The sequence below is a fragment of the Megalobrama amblycephala genome, linkage group LG4 (assembly GCF_018812025.1).
Source record: "Megalobrama amblycephala isolate DHTTF-2021 linkage group LG4, ASM1881202v1, whole genome shotgun sequence".
Taxonomy (NCBI): domain Eukaryota; kingdom Metazoa; phylum Chordata; class Actinopteri; order Cypriniformes; family Xenocyprididae; genus Megalobrama; species Megalobrama amblycephala.
In genome coordinates, this window is record NC_063047.1 from 53,383,957 (window position 1) to 53,406,630 (window position 22,674).

The 22,674-nt window shown below is 36.2% G+C and overlaps 1 protein-coding gene across 1 annotated transcript; it reads right to left on the minus strand.

The window, feature by feature from the left end:
* Positions 1–259: 259 nt before the first annotated feature.
* On the minus strand, positions 260–17,261 carry ppm1db (protein phosphatase, Mg2+/Mn2+ dependent, 1Db). The gene is made up of 6 exons (XM_048189978.1): positions 16,613–17,261; positions 11,184–11,412; positions 10,963–11,087; positions 9,251–9,432; positions 8,478–8,702; positions 260–1,810 (listed from the first exon to the last, which is right to left on the minus strand). The coding sequence occupies exons 1-6, from the start codon at positions 17,088–17,090 to the stop codon at positions 1,436–1,438; spliced, it is 1,614 nt and encodes a 537-aa protein (XP_048045935.1). The 5' UTR covers positions 17,091–17,261; the 3' UTR covers positions 260–1,435.
* Positions 17,262–22,674: the final 5,413 nt, after the last annotated feature.

The window sequence follows — 22,674 nt, forward strand, 5'->3', positions numbered from 1 at the left end:
ACATTTACTATATTTTTAAAATCCAAAGCTGTTAACATTTAATGCACTATGAACTAACATGAACAAACAATGAACAATTAGATTTTTCTAATGTTAACAAAGATTAATAAATGCTGTAAATATATTACTGCACATTGTTAGCTAATGCATTAATGTAAACAAAAGAGACCTTATTGTAAAGTGTTACCGATTTCCCCCCCTCACATATAATAATTTAGGCCCTCTGCAGATGTGTTTGAAATATGCAACCACAATATGCTTGGATTTTTGTCTTTTTAATAAACCTCCATCAAACTGTAACTGTCATTCAGGCAACACCACAAAGTACTCAAACCAAAACTGCCACTATACCAAATAGTGACAGTTCATTAAACAACACTATAAAAATGTTACTTCGTATCCACTTTGACAGTTTACTGGAAAATCTTCTTCAAAAGACAAAGTCTCAAACATAGGGCAACAAACCTCCTGCTAAAAATGTGCTGTACACTCTCGATCTAAACATCAGCTTATAACCACACATCACATTAGCTCTGGAACTGGTGTTGGAAGATGTTATCTGCTTTACATTAACAGACATTATTGATATTAAATAACTTACAATATCGAAATACATACGAAAATGTAGATTCCATCATACAATAGTCAAAAAAAGAGAACACGCCCCAAGAAAATTCCAGTTTCTAAGGATATAACAGAACATGCAATCCTCACCCTTTACAAAGATTTTATATAAAAAATAATAATAATAATAATGATAAAAACAATTGCTCTGTAGTCCAATGATCAGAGATATGTCTCAGATAGTTTCAATTCATGCACTCTGAAAGCAACTCAAAATTAGAAAGACAGGGCAATGCTAACAAATACATTGAATACTGGTGTGAATATTTAATGCACAAAGAATAAAGTATATTGGCATGGGCAAATGTGCACATAAGTATTGTGGGGCAAGAAAATTGGTTATTTCGAAAAAATATAACAAGTATAAAAATATTATATATTGTATGTGTACAACTATTTGGTCATTTTCAGAAAATCTGTACAAGTAATTCATGAAATTTAAAAGATGGACTTGAACAATTCTGTTTAATTTAAAGGGTAAAAGATTAAATACATCCTTTAAATGAATATGCCTTTGAGAGACTGATCTGAATCCTTTCCTTTTTTTTTTTTCATATAAAATAACTAACTATAAATCCAAACGCTAAAAGGGAGATTTATTTTTTTACCCTCACATCATTAAAAGTGAAAGGGGAAAAAACACAATGATAACACAAGACTTAAAAAAAAAAATCATACATTACAAATGAAAACGGTGGCATAGTCAAAACAATAGCAGTTATTTATTCTTGTGACCATGCAGAACATTAGAGACCAGGGTGTAGGTTGAACGTCCATCTTTGCTTGTTTGTGTGCAGTCTGATGGAGGAGTTCAGCAGACGCAGAGGGTTGCTTTGCGGTGCTGTAGTATTGGGACGCTGGGGGTCCGTTTGGCACTCTTGGCAGTGTTGCGTTTGGGTACGGAGCGTTCCCCAGTCCTCCGGCGGGAGCTGCTCGGGGTGAGGGGGCTGCGTCTGGGCCTCTTCCCCACCGGACTTGACACATCTGGTGAGGACAGGGGCATCTGTGGGGTCCAGTTGTCCTCACTGGGGCACACAGTCAAGGCAGCTTTGTCCGTGAGCTCAATATAAGGGAGGTTTTCCTCTAACGGGGGTTCTGCGCTGAGACTCACTCCTGACAGACCATTCCTCCTCTCCAGCGCTGGCAAAGACTCGCTGCTGGCTGAGGACAGGTCTGGATCCGGGGTCTGTAGAGGGTCGAAAATATGGTTATTTTGTGTTTTACCTATTTCTGATTCTAGAATTAGCATTTTATTATATACAAATTACACATGTTGGGAAGGCTACTTTTAAATTGTAGCTTGCCAAGCTAGTAGTAAAAGTAGGTAAAGTCTTTTTGAGAAAGTTGACAGCTCCACTACAAGTTAACGCACACTTAAACAAACATTAAACTACAATGAATCTGTTTATGAAGTTTATTTATATTATAAAATATTTATTTTATCAAAGAAAAGAAAAAAAAAGAAAAGAAAAGCATTTAACTGGCATAAAAACAATTAAGACCTAAATTAGAGAAATTAAAATTATATATACAGTACAGTCCAAAAGTTTGGAACCACTAAGATTTTTAATGTTTTTAAAAGAAGTTTCGTCTGCTCACCAATGCTACATTTATTTAATTAAAAATACAGTAAAAAACAGTAATATTGTGAAATATTATTACAATTTAAAATAACTGTTTTCTATTTGAATATATTTCACAAAGTAATTTATTCCTGTGATGGCAAAGCTGAATTTTCAGCATCATTACTCCAGTCTTCAGTGTCACACGATCCTTCAGAAATCATTCTAATATGCTGATCTGCTGCTCAAGAAACATTTAATGTGTACAATTGTACAAAATATTTGTGTACAATATTTTTTTTCAGGATTATTTGATGAATAGAAAGTTCAAAAGAACAGTGTTTATCTGAAATCTAATCTTTTGTAACATTATAAATGTCTTTACTGCCACTTTTGATTGATTTAATGCATCCTTGCTGAATAAAAGTATTCATTTCTTTAATTTCTTTTCAAAAAAATAAAAATAAAAATTCTTACTGACCCCAAACTTTTGAACGGTAGTGTATAATGCTACAGAAGCTTTGTATTTCAGATAAATGCTGTTCTTTTGAACTTTCTATTCATCAAGGAATCCTGAAAAAAAAGTACACAACTGTTTTCAACATTGAAAATAATCATAAATGTTTATTGAGCAGCAAATCAGCATATTAGAATGATTTCTGAAGGATCATGTGACACTTATTATAATATATATATATATATTATAATATTGTGAACTATTATTACAGTTTTCTATTTTAATGTAATTTAAAAGGTAATTTATTTCTGTGATACAAAGCTGAATTTTCAGCATTACTCCAGTCTTCAGTGTCACATGATCCTGCAGAAATCATTTTAATATGCTGATTTGGTGCTCAGAAAACATTTTTTTATTTTTACAAATGTTGAAAACAGTTGTGCTGCTTAATATTTTTGTGGAATGTGTGATACATTTTTTTCCAGAATTCTTTGATGGAATGGAAAGTTCAAAAGAACAGCATTAATCTGCAATATAATGTTTTTGTAACAATGTACAAATCTTTACTGTCACTTTTGAACAATTCAATGCATCCTTGTTGCAGCGCGCGGACATATAGCATCATTGCGATTCGGGCGACCCTAGTTAAAGTCCCGGCTCGCCGACCTTTCCTGATCCCATCCCCCTCTCTCTCTCCCACTTTGCTTACCGTCCTATCATAATAAAAATAAAAATTAATACATCCTTGCTAAATAAAAGTATTAGCTTCTTTCAAAAAAAAAAAAATAATTACTGACCCCAAACTTTAAAACGGTTGTTTTAAAAATAATTCTCTCAAATTAAGCGAGTAGCTTCTGTTAAATTGTAAACAATCAGCGAAAGGTTCGCTCTATGAACGCAATAAGCATTTTCAAAAACTGGATACAATGAGATGACATTATTCCACTCACTCTTCAACCCTCAAACATTACAAGGAAATGTATAAATGTAAAAGCATTAACAAACTACAACAGACTATGAATAACCCCAGAAGCTCGATTATTTCCGCAGCAGTATTACAAACGTGTTAAATATCACTTTAGTATTAGTAGTAATACGCTTCCCGTTGCTGTTAGAGATGCTCATACACTGGCCTGTTTCAAGAAGCTGTTAAAAACTCATCTTTTTAAAATTGCTTATATGGACTGTCAGTAATATTCTATTGGATTGTACTGTAATGAGTATTTTATGATTTATAGTTTCTTCTTTGAATTGCATTTATTGTAGTTTTGTATTTTATTTGTTTGTAGCGCTTTGGGTTTTAGAAAAGTGCATTATAAATACAATGTATTATTATTATTATTATTATTATTATTATTATTATTATTATTATTATATGTCTGTATTATACAATGCCATTAACTGGAACACTAAGATCACTCATTTCAAAGTGATTTCAGTCATTGTGACAGACATTAAATATTATATTTACCTGCTTTAGAAGCATTCCTATAAACTCTGCTAATATGATTAGAAGTGAAAATGGATAAGGATTATTTGTAGTGCAACCTTATGATTTTAAGTGATTTTTGAGTGGGACTTCCCCAAACCCTCCCATAATCTAAGGCGCAGTAGGCTTATTAGGAAAAAGGAGGATATCAGACTTTTTTTTAATTGGATATTTAACTATGCATGCTCATTTGCCCTTTTTTTTCCATTTAGATTAACTCTGCAATCTTCTAATGCTTAAAGTTAAAGCTAATATTTAAAAACAATATTAATTTAACACTGTTTAATGTCATATTTAGCAAGTCTCAAATTAATATTCATTTTCCATACTTTCCATCATATTTTGATGCATAAAATAATGTAGCATTTGACACTAGTTTATCAGTATTATAAATCAGTTTATCAGTATTGGTCAGAATTTTAATATCTGTGAATAATATTAAAAAGAATTAATAAAAGTTAAAAAAAGTGAAGTTTAAAAAAAAAAAAAAAATCCCAGAGGAAGTACCAGAAATGGAAAAGATACAAACTACAAACAAATGGCAACAACTCTAAAAGACAAAATACAAATAAAGTGAGTCTAAAGTCTGGTCTTCATCACTACTTTACAACAGGGGAAACACATCATGGCTGCTCTTTTGCATTCTCTTGCCCTGTTCTGTATTTTTCATTTCCCCTCTATCAAAATCATAACAGCACCAGAAGAGCAAACAGGAAAAATGATCAAAGCGGCCTCCCTAAACCTCAAATCCACTCCACTTAAAAGGATTAAAAACACAAACATCTGTCCACTCTCCAACTCTCTGAGCCAAAGCAAAACAGCCAAGAGCAGCTGGAAGAGCCGTGCTTCAAACACACTGGGGCCAAACAAACACAGAGACATGGCTTCCATCGGAACTGCTCTGACAATGGAGGCCTCGATCGGGAAAGGGGGAGACAGAGAGAGAGAGAGAGAGGGAGAGAGTGACAGAGAAAAGCAGGCAAGACTGATGAGCAGCGTGTCAGACTCTCTTTTGATGGGCATGGAGCCAAAGTGTGGCTACCATGAGCAGGAACTCTGAAAAAAGCCTTATCTGAAAACTTCTGATTAGTTGTGAGCCTGGACAGTGTACAGAAACCTCTTGAAGTTCAAGCGTATCATGAGCTCCTGTTTTTGTCTGCTTGAAGTTGCAGAGAAGTGTTGTCAAAAGCACTGGTTCTGTATGTATCTGAGTACATACTTTTTAACCACAGATGCTTGTCTTGAACTGCTCTGCAGAACTTACTCAATACGTAATCACATTGGAAAGGTCACAAATGACGTAGGCGGAAGAAAGACTCCATCTCATTTTCTCTTCCAACGTCGATGTTTTACCTTTTTTTGATAAAAGGCCGTTTGACCATCTTTGCAGGCACTGGATCGGGACTTCGCCTACGTCACGCATGACCTTTCCGATGTGATTACGTAATGCACGGCACATCGCAGAGCTAGTGCAAGTCGGTGGTTAAAAAGTATATAAATTTTAATTTTTTTTTAGAAAACGACCGATCCTTTTGCTAGATAAGACCCTTATTCCTCGGCTGCGATCGCATAGAGCTATTTGAAGCTGCATTGAAACTGCGAATTGGACCTTCAACCCGTTGGTAACTGTTAAAGTCCACTATATGGAGAAAAATCCTGGAATGTTTTCCTCAAAAACCTTAATTTCTTTTCAACTGAAGAAAGAAAGACATGAACATCTTGGATGAAATAGGCGTTAGTAAATTATCAGGAATTTTTAATTCTGAAGTGAACTAATCCTTTAAATGTGATAATACCAGACAGTACTGACTAGCAGTGTTGGGCACGTTACTTTAAAAAGTAATTATGTCAATTAACTTGGATGCACCCAATATTACATATGTCTAAAGATAAATTATTATTTATTTAAATGTTATGTTTTAAATTAATCTATTTGATTACGAAAAGTGAACAACATGAGTAAGATAGGATACATAAGATGCGCAATGTATCGGGAGACATGGAGTGGGTCAGACATGATTATGACCACTTCATTAAGTTTTGTTTTGTAGAAAGCCTTTCTTTAAAGTGAATTTCGTTTTGTAAAAATTGTACCTTAATTTTAATCAATGTTTCATCAAACAATTGCCTGGATTTTATAAGAAGCAAATATAGCAGAAAATATAATCATGACAATATAATCACGGCGCCGGCGCGATCACTTGCACGTGAACTGGAGCGCGTCTTATAGGCTAAACTCAGCGGCTGCTTGCCTCACAGACATGAGAAATAAATCTATAGAAAGCTTGAAGTGTCTATTTTTAAACAAAACAATTAAAAGCTACTCTCTGATTATGTAATCTGAATGAAATGTGCATTTTGGAGATGAAAGTCAGCAATGTCAACTTCATCTTTGCAGCCGACACCGATTCAGAAAACATTACTTTATTAATAAACAATTAAAATGTCTCCTTACTGTTTTTGTCACATTCCTAATCATTACTTTTACTTTTACATTTCTGTAAAAAATTTATTTTTACATTTTTTTTGCAGTATTCAACATAAACAGTATGGGACGCATGCTAGCCAGACAGGATTTAAACTTTGTCAAGTTCCAAGTTTGGTGTGAAGATGAAAAACATTCTAAGCACGATGTTCTCTCACCATTCCTGATTTCTAACATGCACTCATTTAAGTCTTGTGGCTATATAACCAACAATGTGAAGACAATATAAATAAGAGATTCATTGTGAAGTGTAGGCAGCTTCTTTGATTATAACATCAGTTCAAATTTGCAAGAGTGCAAAACTCTGTGAGCTTGCGCTGAAATTAAGTGACTCTTTTCACCTATTGTATATAATATGAATAAAATTTGATTAGAAATGTATATAATTTGAATAAAAGTTTCGTTTTTTGATGGCCACATACACATTGTGAAAAGGGTTTCAATTTAAATGTAGAAACTAAATTGTCTCTATAAATTATTGATGTAGGGATAACCATAGAAATGGATGGAACAAAATAAAAATCAAACAAAACACATCTGTGCAAATATGTTTAGTAGCATAAGCCTAAAAACACTCGATGTTCTATTACTTAGGTTTTTTTCCTCATTTTATTACGGACTTTTCATTTGAGTTTTTTTAAAGCAATGATTACTTAATTTAATCAATATTAAAACATTTTTGAAAGCTACATGGTAAAGTTTTAATGTATTATTTCCTTATAGTTGATGTTAGCATAAATTGTTAATTTATTAATTTATTTAAAATGTTTTTTATATACAAATAGTTAAAATCAAATAGTTATGTAGTCAAAGGGAGTGTATTACAGTAGTTTTTGCTATGGAGTTTAAATCAGTACAAAGCACTAAATACAAAACTGAACTTTTACTGGTATTGGTAATGGTGGCTGAATTTTTGGTAACTGCGAAAATAGGAGTAAAACAAACGGTTATCTTCTTAAATTAAAGGCAGGTCGACTCGACAGTGATTCTCACAACTCACCAAAGAACCAGTGGTCCATGGACATTGACATGTGACCAGGAATCGGGTTTTCTGACATTTATATGTAGCTGATTTCAATGCCGGGGAAATACATAAAGCAAAGCCTGTGAACGCTTTACCTGCTAGACAACACTATAAATACAATGTAGATAGATCTAAATCCGGATGACCAACCCCAAGTAAACACACCTGAACCTGCTAATCAAGGTCTTGCAAGGCATACTAGAAACTTCCAGGCAGGTGTGTTGAGGCAAGTTGGAGCTAAACTCTGCAGGACTGGCCCTCCGGGAGCAGATAAGGACACTATATATTGTCATATCGCCCAACCCCAAAAATTGTTAAAGCACTATAGACATAACATTATGATCTTCTGTAAAGGTACTTGGAAACAATGTGTATCGTGAAGAGCTAAACAAATTTGACTTGACGCCTTGTCACACTTCATGCTATCATGGATATTCTAGTTGTTTCAATATATTTTGCAGAAACTTGTAAAGTTATCCATCCATCCAACTTCTGTAGCTTTCAGCAGTCTCTAAAAGTTCTTGTTGAACCTATTTGTACAATCAATTGCGAAGCTCTTTCCCATTTTAGATGCGTTTTGTGTGTTATTCGCGGCATTCACGCTGAACACTAACACTGCCACTCAGTCTTTTTGCCACACAGTGTGTGTAACCGCAGTAACTACCGCCTACTGTGACGTCATGTGCATACCCTCTATTGCACGGTATCATTTTTGCGCTATTGGTGGCACCAAGCAGAATAGCAAAAATAAATTTTAGGATTTTGTTTCCTGAAAAAACCCTCAGACTGCCATTACTTCTCAAAGTGTAGTTTTAAGCATCTGTTCCTGATTTTACCTTGATGAGTGGTGTGTTGGAGCGGGACCCTATTGCTGGGTCACAGTGCGGGCCCTCTGCTAGGCTGAGTATGACTTCATCTCTGTGCATAGGTAGGTGGGGTTTGCCAGGCTCAGGAAGGGCGATAACTATGACGCTGGTATTGTCTGCACGTAGCATCCTTTGACGCCATCGCATCAACGCATGGCACCCCAACCGACGTGCAACCGACATCCCGAAGGGTGCCTGTAGGGCGTAAAACACACACTCTTAAGGCCCGTTCACAGCAAGAATGATAACTATAAAAATAACTACAGTTAGCTTCTACACCAATGAACGATAACGCTCTGTTTATTCTAAGCGCAAGCTGCAGGTTTGTCATCTGCTGCTTTAAAAGCTTGAGCTCTTTAAAGCAGGATGGATTCGGATTCTGACTGTCATTATATTTTTCTGCTATTCTGTAACATTTAGAACGATTTTTAGAACTATATCTGAGAACTACTGTTAAGGTGATGATACTTTTTGAGCAATGTTGCCAGGCAATCTTCTTAAAAGATGATGCTTGGGCACTTTCCCATTGAGAATGGGAAACAAATTTCAATCTAAAGTATCCAGACAGAAATTTGTTTCCCGTTCTCAATGGGAAAGTGCCCAAGCATCATCGCTCAAGAAGATTGCCCAGCAACATTACTCAAAAAGTTGCCCCTTTAGAACTATAACTGGCCTTTAGAAATGAACACAAATAGCAGTGACAAGTTTGGATATCATGTGGTTAGAAACTAATTTTTTCATACCACAGCTTCATCATGGCTCTGGCACACAGTCACCGCCTCCTGTGGTGGCACCATGTTCCAAAGGCCGTCACTGCCAACGATGATGTAACGATGCCGTCTTGGGTCAAGTGTCACCACACTGGTGTCAGGCTCAGGAGACACCACAAACTCTCCACTGTAGAAGTCATAACTCCATAGATCACCTGCACATACACGTTTACAACATTATTTGCATACAGTAGCATTTGCAAATAAAAAAAATCCTGGAAATTCTAGAAAAGTTTCAGGAAAAAGCTCTAAATTCTGTAACTAAGGGCCATCAGCTAAAAAAAAAAAAAAAAATGCAGAAAAAGTCTGCTGATCCCATCCTAGCTTTAAGGTAAAAGTGACAGTTCACTCAAAAACAAAACTTCTGTCTTCATTTACTCACCCTCTTGTTGTGCCCAACCTGTATGACTTACTTTCTTCTGTTGGCCACAAAAGAACATATTTTGAAGAATGTTTTTTCCGTACTGTATTATACAGTTCATAATCATTTCCATTGTTCAAAATAACTTTTTTTGTGTTCCACAGAAGGAAGATCATCGTACAGGTTTGGCTTCACTTGGGTGAATAAAAGATGACTTAATTTTCATTTTTGGGTGAACTAACTTTCATTCTTAAAACACCCTTTCAGCAATTTGCAGCAACAAAGCAACCACAAATCATTAATTTTCAATGATAGTTGGTGATGTGAGGTGAGATGATGGGGTGGAAAATAAAGAGTTAGTTCACCCAAAAATGAAAATTGTCATAATTTACTCACCCTCATGTAATTCCATAGCCATAAGACTTTTGTTCACATTCAAAACCCAAATGAAGATATTTTAAATGAAACCAGAGGTTTTTGTTCTTCTCCACTGAAAGACTACTCACCCAAAACTTCAATGCTTTAAAAAGTTCAAAAACATCATAAAAGTAATCCTGCTGGTTGTCTCAGCTCACGCAAACATGTTCAAGCTTTCACAAGAACCAATGAGGTGTGTTTTTGGAAGTCAAGCAAGTAGAGTTCAGCTTCTGTTTAGCACATTGGATGTGCTCAATGTTTATGCATTGCTCAAAGTTTATATATGGTAAAAAAAAAAAACTTCTCAAAGTTGTAAACAAAGCAGATTACTGTTTTACAAGAAAATGTCAGTCTTTCAACTTCAAAATTTCACAGTTAATTCAATGTTACTTGCTGTTTCTCTGTAATTGTTAACATTTACTAGCAATTTCTGAGTGAAAATTGTTTCTACATTATTTTTTTTTTAGTGTATGTGAATAAAGGTCTAAATTAAATCTGTTCATCATATAAAGTGACTGTGTCTCTTCAGAAGACTTGGATATAAACCACTTGAATCATAAGAAGTGTGAACTGATTTTCAATGGAGGGAGGGACAGAAATCTCTCTGGTTTCATTAAAAATATCTTCATTTGTATTTCGAAGATGAACTAAAGTCTTATGTGGTTGAACGACATGAGGGTGATGCCAGAACTGATGACTGAATTCTCATTTTTGGGTGAACTATCCCTGATGATGAATAGTGAACAGGCACTGAATTTGATTGTAATGGATTTTACAGGCAACGCGGTTTGCATAATCCTTCTAAACAACACCATTTAAACTAATGGCTTTTGACTTTTAAATGAGAACTGAAGTCAGTACAAACCACATATTACTCAATATTTAATATATTGGAGTGACAGTTTACCCAGAGCTCTGGCAACAGCGAGGAAGGGGATCTGATCGATCGGGGTGCTCCTTCTGACCGGGCCGTTGTGAGTCAGCCTAGGCCTCTTCCACACCACACGGTTCACACCAGACTTCTTCACCACACTACTCTCACACACAAATAGAGGAAAAGACTGCATGTTATCCAAAAGATTGATTCTTATGATGACTTGAAAGTATCAACAAACATCAAGCTCTCACCTGCCTCCCAGCCCCTCAATTCTCTGCTTCTCTTTCGGGAGCTCGGGCTTGTGGTCTTGTGTGACCTCCACAGCTTTGATCACTTTATCAGCGGGATCTTCCCTCACACCCAGCACAACAGACGAGTCCCCGACATGAGCCACAAACATGCGGTCCCCTCTGATGACCACAACACTGGCTGTAGTGCCCGAGGTACTGGGGAGGCCAGTTAATGTTTTTGGCCATTCAGCTGAAGAACAGACAGAGGGTTAAACACTACTGCAGCAAGACATTGCAAAGTCCTTTTTCACCACAGTTGAGTAAAATCAAGTTTTGCAAGTCATAATAATGAGAAGCTTTCACTTAATAAAGACTGAACATCTCATAATAATGATAAGCTTTTATCTTTATTATAGATTACACTTTAATGAAAACAACCGTTTTGCAAAATGTGCATGTTTGCTGTATTCTTGCATTTACACAGTTTTGACCAACAGATGTCGCTATTTTTTATTCAGTACAAAGTCATTATTATGAGATGTAAAAAAAAAAAAAGGGTTAGTTCAGTTCACCCAAAAATGAAATTTCTGTCATTAATTAATTACCCTGATGTCGTTCCACACCCGTAAGAACTGCGTTCATCTTCGGAACACAAATTAAGATATTTTTGATGAAATCTGAGAGGGTTTTTTTTTATCTCCCATATAAAGCAAAGTAATTACCATCATTCAAGGTGCAGAAAAGTAGTAAAAACATTGTTAAAATAGTCAGTATGACTGCAGTGGTTCAACCTTAATGTTATGAAGTGACTTTTTGTGCGCAAAACAAAAAAATAATAACTTTAATCAACAATATCTTGCTTTCTGTGAGGGATAAAAAAACTCTCGGATTTCATCAAAAATATCTTAATTTGCGTTCCAAAGATGAACGAAGGTCTTACAGGGTGTGGAATGACATCAGGCTGAGTAATTAATGACAGAAATTTCAGTTTTGGGTGAACTAACCCTTTAAGTCATTATTATTGCCTGAGGAAGGTTTGTTGACTCAAACGTTGTGTATTAAAGCTGTTAAGTGATTCAGCAAGTACGAGAGGTGTGCGAATCTGTTACAGATTAGGGTGTGCAAGGTACTATATATTTCTTAATTTTTTAAGTCATCATTATTATGAGAAAGTTTCTCATTATAATGAGATACTAGGGCTGCATAAATTATTGAAAAATCACAATGTACATATTATGATTTTAATACTTCAAAAGATTATGAAAAGTCTATGTTTTAAGTTGAAGCCTATTTTTTTTTACAGTCTATGGTTGAAGCAGACCGCAGAGAATAGACTGGACACATGACTGTTACATTTGTGTTACATGCTTAATGTTACTGAGCGCAATAAGTGAAGTACTTGATTTCTTCTCTTAAAAAATAGAATGTGAGACATGTTGGTTATATCATTTTCATATATTTAAATATAATTTAAATGTATTTTACACACTTAAAGCATTATCGTATTGCATAACACATTATTTAATGAGTTATCGCATTTTTCTTCAATATCGTGCAGTCTTATGAGATACTAAGATACTAACAAAGTTTCTCATTATTATGAGAAGTACTAAGTCATTATTACAAGAAAGCTTCTCACAATGAGATAAGTCATTATTTATGAGAAAGATTCTTAATATCAGATACTAAGTGATTATGAGAAAGATTCTCATTATTATGAGATACAAGTCATAACAACAATCTCTCTCATTATGAGAAACCGATTTTTACAACAAACTTCCTCATCATCAGATCAGATGTTAAAGGTGCACTATGTAAGATTTTCTGTCCGCTAGAGGCCTATTCAAATCAAAGGCGTAGCTTGATGACGCCAAGTTTGAGAGCGGAATCTTGGGACATGTGGTCTCCACGACCACCTCATCGGAGGGTGCAAAAGAATAGGGATTGGACCCGGGAAGAAATCATGTTCATGGATGTGATTATTAACATTACTGTAGTATGAAGCAGAGCAGGACCGAGTGTTGTGGGAGCTGAACGCGGCCGCTGGAGCGATTGCGCAACACACGCCTCACGAGCAGCGGGACTTTTATTATGACACAGTCACCGCTTCCACTTTTCCGGTCATGAGTATGAGGTAACACAGCTCTGTTTATCATATTAGACACATTTGACTGTGTTGAAAATGTTCTAACGTTACTCTGTGCGTTCGGTCAGCGGCTGCTGTGAGACACTGTTGCACAATGCAGTAAGATGGAACGATTTTAGAATATCATATTAAATGATGGATGGCTTGTGTTGATAAATGGCATGCAATTAATTTTAAAACGTATTGTATGATGGAGAAAATGCTGTATTACTTACTAAAAATAAAGCAGCGTCTGATTATGCTATGTTAGCTACTTCACAAAAATTTCACAAAGTTTTTCTCTGAGAAATGGTAAAGCATGGTACTAGCAAAAAAAAAAAAAAAAAAAAAATCAAGAAAATTAGATTTAAACAATAAGACTAAACATGTTGAGCTATATAACAATAATTAGTTTTCTGTCTATATCAAAATAGTTCCCTTGTCTATTGAAACATGTATTAAAGCGTCTTTGGTGTTTCGATGGTTTCTACAAAATAAAACAGGAAACTGAGGGTAACGCGGGTATGACGCAGTGGCGTACGGGACACCCCCGCACCCCCCGCGGTGCGTGGGGGCCCCCACCCTATGATGGGCCCCGTCGCAGATTCACCTATTTAGGTTAGACTACTTTATAGCCTTTGCTTTTTTTTTTAGAACTGAACTCAATTGACTAAAGATGAAAATAAAGCATCCAACTGAAGCCCAAAAATGCAAGCAGAAGATCATAGAAAATAGTGCTAAATTACCACAAAAGGGGGAAAAATTCATCACTGTTGTTTCCATCGCCGTTTGTAAGGTAGCCAAGACAACAGCAAGATTTGATGCGCTGTGTTACTGTTAGCGGATGTGTGCCGAGACAAATAAATATGTTCGGTCTTTGCTGAGACATTATTATTGTTATTTATATTATTATATATTGCCCAAACGTATTTACCCCATCTTCAGCTCTGCTAATGAATGTCTGAAGTTATTTTCCAAATGTAGCCTAGCCAATAAGTCTAGTTATTTCTTTATTCTTTTACTGTAACTACATGAATTTAGTTTAGGCCTACATCATTTGATGCACCGCTCGAAATTACTGAAAATTTGCGGCCGAAACAGCAATTTATGCGCTTGTCTAGAAGGGAACCTTAGTCTATATGCAAATTTGTGTCTAACTTAGAATTTAGACCAGCTAAAATATATTGTTAGACCAAAAATATTTTATCAATTAATTAAGTAATAAAGACATGCTAATAAAGAAATTTAATAAAAACAGAAAGACGTCTATTGCTTCAGCCTTATTCAAAGGCCGCGGAAACATGGATTCATTTGTTACGCACTTCAATCCATTCCACAACCGACGTTTTTGGTTTTCTTCCTATTTATTAAATATAGGCAATTGGTTGATGAAACATTGATTGAAATCAAGATACAATTTCTACAAAACGAAATTCACTTTAAAGAAAGACTTACTATAAAACAAAACTTAATGAAGCGGTCAAATTCATGTCTGTCCCGCTGCATGTCTCCCGACATTGCGCATCCGTCATGCTATTCACTTTTCATAATCAACATAGGTGAAATTTAAAAAAAAAAATAATAATATTAGGCTATAGCCCAATATTTAAATATAAATATGAAACTAAATTGGCTACATTTTTATCCCTCTGGCCGACGAACGAACCAGCGCTTTCTGATAGATTTTCTCCTCATGACAGCCGAAACAACTTAAAACAGGCTTTCCGTCATTTTTGGCGATAGCCTACAGATTAGTGCAAGACTACAAATGGTCTACTTTTTTTTAAATTTTATTTTATATTTACGCTCACAATAACAACACACCACCTTGTAGGCTACTTTTGTAAAATAGAATAAATAAAAAAACAGGGTGCGCTTTCAGCTGTCTCTCTGCGAGAATCTTTCTGAAACGTCTCAAAAATTAATTTAAACTCGGCGAATAACTGTACCTAAAAGAAAGAAACATCTCCATTTGATATGAAATTTGTAGGTCTGTGTTAAATAAGAGGCGATCTATCCGCTGGAATGTGTTGTTTCTGAAATCATGGCCAGTGCTCGTTGCGGCTGTTATCCGTTCTCTTGGCACTCCTTTGATTTTAATGAGTAGGCCTAAATTAGCCTAAATATTTATTCCTGTCGGTATTTTAGTCTGCGATATCAAAACCACTAAACATTATATAGGCCTATCATATAGGCTAGGCTATAATATTATTTGATAATAACATAAAATAAATCAATGCAATGATAATTCAGCACATTATTCACTGTTAAATCAGTTTTTGTAAACTGTGCGGGGCAGACTGACTCAGATGCACAACAAATTTTAACACATGACATCACTGCTTGTGGGAGGGGCCCCATCTCATTCTTTGCGGGGGGGCCTCACAGACTTGCGGTACGCCACTGGTATGACGCAATTGACAGGCGACTCCTCACATGTCTCGGAGCCTTGGTTAAAATTGCAATTTTCTCACTATTTACAAATAGTTGCAAACATTTGGGATATTGTAAGTACGCAAGTAAACAAATTATATAACACTGGCCTAGTGGTTTTTGGATATTTTACTGCAAAAGTCTTACATATTGCACCTTTAAGTCATTATTAGAATATTTCTCATTATTACGAGGTATTACAAGATATTAAGCCATTATTATGAGAAAGGTTCTCACTATAATAAGATGTTAATAAATAAAAAAAAAAATAGATTTTTTTTTTTTTCTAAATATTATAACTAACTTTTGAGAACATTATCATTATTTTAAAATACTAAGTTCACAGTTATGGGACAGTTTCTCAATATAATGAGATACTAAGTCATAATTATTAGAAAGTTTCTAATTATTATGACTTACAGAATCATATTTTTACTCAGCTGTGGCAGAAACGGGTTTCCGTAGTATAATGTATTTGAATCATCCTTCTAAAAGCATGTAAAGGTCTGCAACAGTTTTTAGATGCACCTGCTGTCTGTCAAACTAATAAGTAAATAGACTACGCTGTTCCGCGCATGCGCACTGCGACCCATCCATTTGATTTTTTTTTTTTTTTTTCTGCAGTAAGTATACAGCGTGGCGCCCAATTTCAAAAAGTGTATTATTGCGAGTGCGACTGCTAATTTACACAACCGCAGCCCCAGTATTTATCTTTATCTGTCTTACCATAAGAATAATTTTAACACGCATGTGATTTCAGGCGCTAAAAATTGCCTGGAGGTCTTAAATTACACCGTTGATCATCATAACCTTATGATCAGAGCAACTAACAACGTAGTTACACATTTTTAAAAGGCTAATGTCATGGGAAATAGTCTTGAGTGTTACTTACGAAGCTTTTTCCACATTGCATGATGACAAGCGATGAAGCCCTTGCGTATTGCGGCACAAACTTTCCGGTAATCCTTAGACCAAAAACCCCGCTGCTTCTTTAGAAAATCCCAGAGGTGATCTCGAGCGAACAGCGCGGCTTCTCGCCCTCCGTGGCCGTCAAACACAGCGAAGAATGCGACCGATCTCCTGCTGTCCGCTGCCGCCGGTTGAGTCAGGAGCTCCTCTGTACCGTCGGTCTCATCGGTCGATAGTGTGTTTCTCCACGTTACCATGACGGGTAAAGGCTTGTTTGCACAGTCCGGCGGGTCGCTTTCAGTGACAGGCTCTTGGTCCGGCTTTGGATCAGTGTGTCCGGCCGCTCGCAGCTCATCGTCGCTGGGTTCGAGCTCCACTATCACCTCAGTTAAATCCTCCATATATTTCCTTCCTCCTTGTTCGGAGAAGACGCTAACTCGCAGCGATAGGTCTGGATTCATGGCTAATCGGACAGTCCTTGCTGATAGATCAACCTAAAGACTGCACAAACGTGATTAAAAGATTATGGTTAACCTAAAAAACATTTATTAATCTGAGCTCGTCTTTTGTTTATTTTCTAAGCTGCCAGTCCTTACTTCCTTCGCAGACGCATAGTAATTCAGACAGAATTGTCATTAGCGCCATCTGTTGGACTGGAGGATTGTGTACGCTTCAGGGGAGGAATATGGCAAGCCGTTTTAACATTAATTCCTTAAAACGTACTGTTATCTAGTTTTATGTTACTACTACTTATTTATTAGATACTAATAGCCAAAAAATAAGTACTACTATGCATTTAATAGGTATTAATATCTAATGAATAAATACTATTGCAACAAACAAATATTAGTATCTATTTAATATGTACAAATATCACATGAATAAGTACTAGTATTTAATGATAAGACTTAGTACTTAAAGGTGCAATATGCATGGGCGTCGGAAGCAAAAAAAATGTGGGTGGGTCCTCCCTCCAATTTATATATATATATATATATATATATATATATATATACATACATACATACATACATACATACATACATAGGTAGATAGATAGATAAAAATGGCAATCAATCGGTAGTTGATTTTTTTCAATAGAACAACGAGACACAAACCTTTACATTCAATCGCGTTTTTTGATCCCATTTATTTTCACACATTGATCACACAGTGCATACAAAGTTTAGTCCCAAAGTGCGCACAACTGGAGAGTTACACGATTACCTTTGATTTCGTTAGATAGAAAAGAAGCTGGTCCGTACGCAGGGTTTTATATTTACCGAGGTCACAAAATGTATTATGCTAGGGGGGTTCGGGGGCATGCTCCCCTGAGAAAATTTTGATTTCCTTGGTGTACATATATGCATTTTTAAGACGTTTTAAGGCCAACAAATTGGATAACAATAGCTTTAACCATGTCAACAAATACATAGCCTACATGCATGCACAGTTTTGAGGCAGATTTAATCGCATGTTTGGTAATTCCATGACTATTCACCATCATTATTACCTCAGAATAATGATGGTGCATGCCCGTAGTTTCTTTAGCGCTTTAGTTAAACTATAATAAAGTAATATGCAGCGCGCGCCGGCGCACTTGCGCGAGCAATTCTTGAGTTCGCGCTTCGAGCACAGTAGACTATAGCCTAACGGCTGATTGGAGTTTTACTGGCATAGCCTGACAACATCTCATCTGACCACAGTTCACTGTTGTTCAGCTGAAGCTACCTTTTCCGCGCTCGTTTGACTTGCGCCTGGCGCTGAGGCAAAGTCGGAATGCGCGTCTGAAAAGTGTCCCGTTTGTTGTGGTCGTAAAGAGACATTTCCTTATAAACGCAGCTTTTTACTTGGCGATGTTTTAAAAAATATTTTTATTTTTGGTATTTTTTATGATCTGTTGGTGGTTTGTGGAGTAGCATCACCGGGGGGATTAGACAAATGCTGAATTAGAGACGGTAAAAGTGAGTGGGTCCAATATCATTGGTCTTAAAAAGTGGGTGGGTCTTGTCCCACCCACATACAATGGTTCCGACGCCCATGGCAATATGTAAGAATTTTGCAGTAAAATATACAAAAACCACTAGGCCAGTGTTATATATTTTGTTCACTTGAGTACTTACAACATCCCAAATGTTTCCAATTATTTGTAAATCGTGAGAAAATTGCAATTTTAACTAAGGCTCCGGGACGTGTGAGGGAGTCACCAGTCAATTGCGTCATACCCGCGTTACCCTCGGTTTCTGGTTTTATTTTGTAGAAACCATGGAAACACCAAAGATGCTTTAATATATTGCAAGTTTTAATAGACAAGGGAACAACTGTTTTGATATATTTATAGACAGAAAACGAATTATTGTTATATAGCTCAACACGTTTAGTCTTATTGTTTAAATCTAATTTTCTTGATTTTTTGCGAGTACCATGCTTTACCATGCCTCAGAGAAAAACACTATTTTGTCAAGTAGCTAACATAGCATAATCAGATGCAGCTTTATTTTTAGTAACAGTAATACAGCATTTTCTCCATCATACAATATGTTTTAAAATTAACTGCATCCCATTTATCAATACAAGCCATCCAGCATTTAATATGATATTCTAAATCGATCTATCTTACTGCAGTGTGTCTCAAACAAGTGTCTCACAGCAGCTGCCGAGCGAACGCACAGAGTAACGTTTTAACATAGTTTTCAACACACTCAAATGTGTCTAATATGATAAACAGAGCTGTGTTACCTCATACTCATCACTGGAAAAGCGAAAGCGGCGCTGGCGACTGTGTCATAATAAAAGTTCTGCTGCTCGTGAGGTGTGTGTTGCGCAATCGCTCCAGCGGCCTCGTTCAGCTCCCACAACACTCGGTCCCGCCTTGCTTCACACTACAGTAACGTTAATAATCGCATCCATGAACATGATTCGTTCCTGAGTCCTATCCCAATTCTTTTCCACCCGCCATTGAGATGAAGACCACATGTACCAAGATTCTGCGCTCAAACTTGCCATCATCAAGCTACGCCTTTGTTTTGAATAGGCCTCTAGCAACCTCTAGCGGCAGAAAATATTACATAGTGCACCTTTAAGTAATAGAATCTAATACTAGTATCTAAAAAATAAGAACTAGGACTGTAGGAATGCCCAACAACTCCCCCTGGAGGTATCTTTATGTATATAATTTTATTAAATGCTTGAACAAGGCAAGTCAAGACATGCCTGAACAACTATCAGGGGGCAGTCTAGGTGGAGACACTGTCATTGTTTTCTTGCACAATATGGACTACATGTTTGTTGTTCTTGTAAGTGATTGATTAAGAAGTTATCTTAATCAATCACTCTAAGTTTGCATTCTGTGCTGTTCAAACTTAAATATTCTGTTACTGTCATCTGTGAACTGTAGAACCCTCTGAGCATCACTTGTTATTGTTATTATTAATAACTTGATTAATAGTAATTAATAACTACTAGTATAATAAATACATATAGTCACAACTGGAATGCATACTAGTCAGAACTGAATGGTTGATATCTGAATGACAGATCTCCATAATCAACGGGAACATTTTGTTTTCTGTAACAATACAATAGATAGTCACAATTAAAAAGAGTACTAGTATCTAATACACAATTACTAGTATCTAATAAATGCGTACTACTATCAATTAAGTATTTACTTGTATCTAATGAATAGGTACTATAATGAAGAAGTACTAGTATATATTTAATAGGTGGCATCTAATAAATAAGAACTAGTATCTAATGAATAAGTACTTCTTTAAAAAGGTACTATTACCTAGTCTCAGCCTCAGACGTAACGCCCACGGACTGGCTTAATGTGTGATGCATATGGCACACAAAATTGGAAACACTTCAGGAGTTTTGAAGTCGTCATCTGATTGGTTAAATTCTACAGGATTTTAGAGAGACTAGTATGTCGCATTCTTAAATGCAACATACTTAGTGTCACAAAGATGCCATGATGCCAAACCCCTTTATGGAAGAAGCAAGCCATCGTGTTTACAACTGTGACAATAGCCACGTTTCCACCGTCGGGCCAAAGGCGAGCATGCTAGTGTGTGCCAGGGCCAGTCGCGTTTCCACTGTCACTTCCGGGGCTTGATCAGGCCTCGCCAGGGCTTCCTCGGGGCCAACGGCCAGGGTTTTTTGGCCTGCCAAATACCTTGGTCCAAAGCGGGCCAACTGGGTCTTGAGGAAATGGTCAACACAGCTGCTCATTTCCCATGTTATTATATCAGGCTACCAGCTAGCTCAACATTTAAGACATTTTAAACAATTTTCAGCTCAAAACTTACTTTCACTCTATGAGGCAGAAATATACTTATTTGCGATGCTACTTATGGCAATCATTGCGATAATAAATACACACGTTTATGGAAAATATCAGAAACTGCTTGATGAACATAGACAACTCATATATGATTATAATTGTGTATTTATTTGGTTGAATGTTTTATCAGTCTCTTCCCTGTGCCTTTGTTGATACAGGACTAATGCATCCGCATATCTGTCACACACTCCTGTTTTCTTCTCATGAGCTCCCTCTATTGCTCTGGCTGAAAGCATAACAGTATACTGTATTGAGACAGGAGAGATCACTCAAACCTCAGATTGCTATCATCACATAATTTTGTGTAAAATTAATAGAAATGCTCAGAAACGTGATGTAAACATGATATTTTATCAATATTTTTCGAAATATGTGAGCCTTAGGACTTAGAAGCCTTAATGGAGTTGTTTTGTGCATTCTTGTGATCGTAAATAAATGGAAGCATGTACAACTGAATAGGTGTTCTCTTTTTATGTGAAATGTTAAAAACAGTTTGATTGATGTGCACCAGCATGATTGATGTGCACTCCTGACACAAATTCTACTGTTACTGCAACATCTTTCTATTGTAAAACATTGGTCAAATATTGATATTGGAATCTTAAGTCTTTAAGTAAAGACCAAACATTCACCTCTGTCATGCTCATTTTGCAATCTAGCTAGAGTCAGCTGGTGAAATGGTGACGTTGTGCTCCAGGGCTACTGGCCCGACAGTGGAAATGCAACTTGATTTTGGCCTCGGTGCTTGGGGTCCGAGGCTACTGGCCCAGCACGGCACGATGTTAGCCCTGGCTCGCACTGGCCCGACAGTGGAAAAGCAGCTAATGAGCACTTATCAGGATCACCGAAACGCTGGATTATCAAAAGTATGTAAAATTCATGGCATAGACTCTTTAAAATACGTCTAAGAGATTTAGACACTGGTCTGTTATGGTAGAGACATTGATGTTACGTTTTCACGCCCCTAAACACGGAAGAAAATGAACTGAGATTGGTTCAGTCAGACGGCCTCTGGGCAGTCCTTGGCTAAGGACTGATGGCAGTCCAGACCTTCTGCCATCAGTCTGAAGCTCTGGCTACACGAGACTGACTAGTACCTAATGGAATAGATACTAGTAGCTAAAAAAAAGTACTAGTAACATGAAAATAGATACCAGTATGTTTAAGGATTAAATGTTAAACAGCTTGCCATATGAGGAACTTGTCTGTGTTCGAAATGGAATACTTTTTTACTGCTTAGTACACGTTGTATAGCTAAATTAAGCTTTTCTATCTAAAGTTTGAAATTAAGCTTGTTTGAAAATTATTGACCTAAATTGACTTGAGCAGAATCACATTTTTATCTTCTGTAGAGCTGCTTTTAGTTGAACCAAATTCGCTTAACTAATGAACTAAATAAACAAAATTGAGCTGATTAATGAAATTTAATAATGAACTTTGCAACATTAGACTGTTGTTTTCTTGTTTATTACTGTGAAGCTGTTTTGAATCTGTATTAATTCTCCGTATAAATAAATTTGACTTGACATGACATTATGATGGTAAAAATCAATATTCAGAATAGTATACTATGAAAAGTATATTACTATGCAACTCATATTACTATTGCTGCATAGATAATAAATATGCTTGTTTTGGATTTTTAAACAGGCTTGTGTAGAATTTCTTGCCTTCTGGCTGTCTGATCAAAGAATCATTCA

Bases quoted from the DNA above. Each gene is read 5' to 3' on its own strand.
- ppm1db (XM_048189978.1), bottom strand. From the start codon at position 17,090: ATGAATCCAGACCTATCGCTGCGAGTTAGCGTCTTCTCCGAACAAGGA. The intron at 11,413-16,612 runs GTAAGTAACACT...TCTGTTCTTCAG, and splicing joins TGCAATGTGGAAAAAGCTTC to CTGAATGGCCAAAAACATTA. The intron at 8,703-9,250 runs GTATGAAAAAAT...TACGCCCTACAG, and splicing joins AGAGCCATGATGAAGCTGTG to GCACCCTTCGGGATGTCGGT.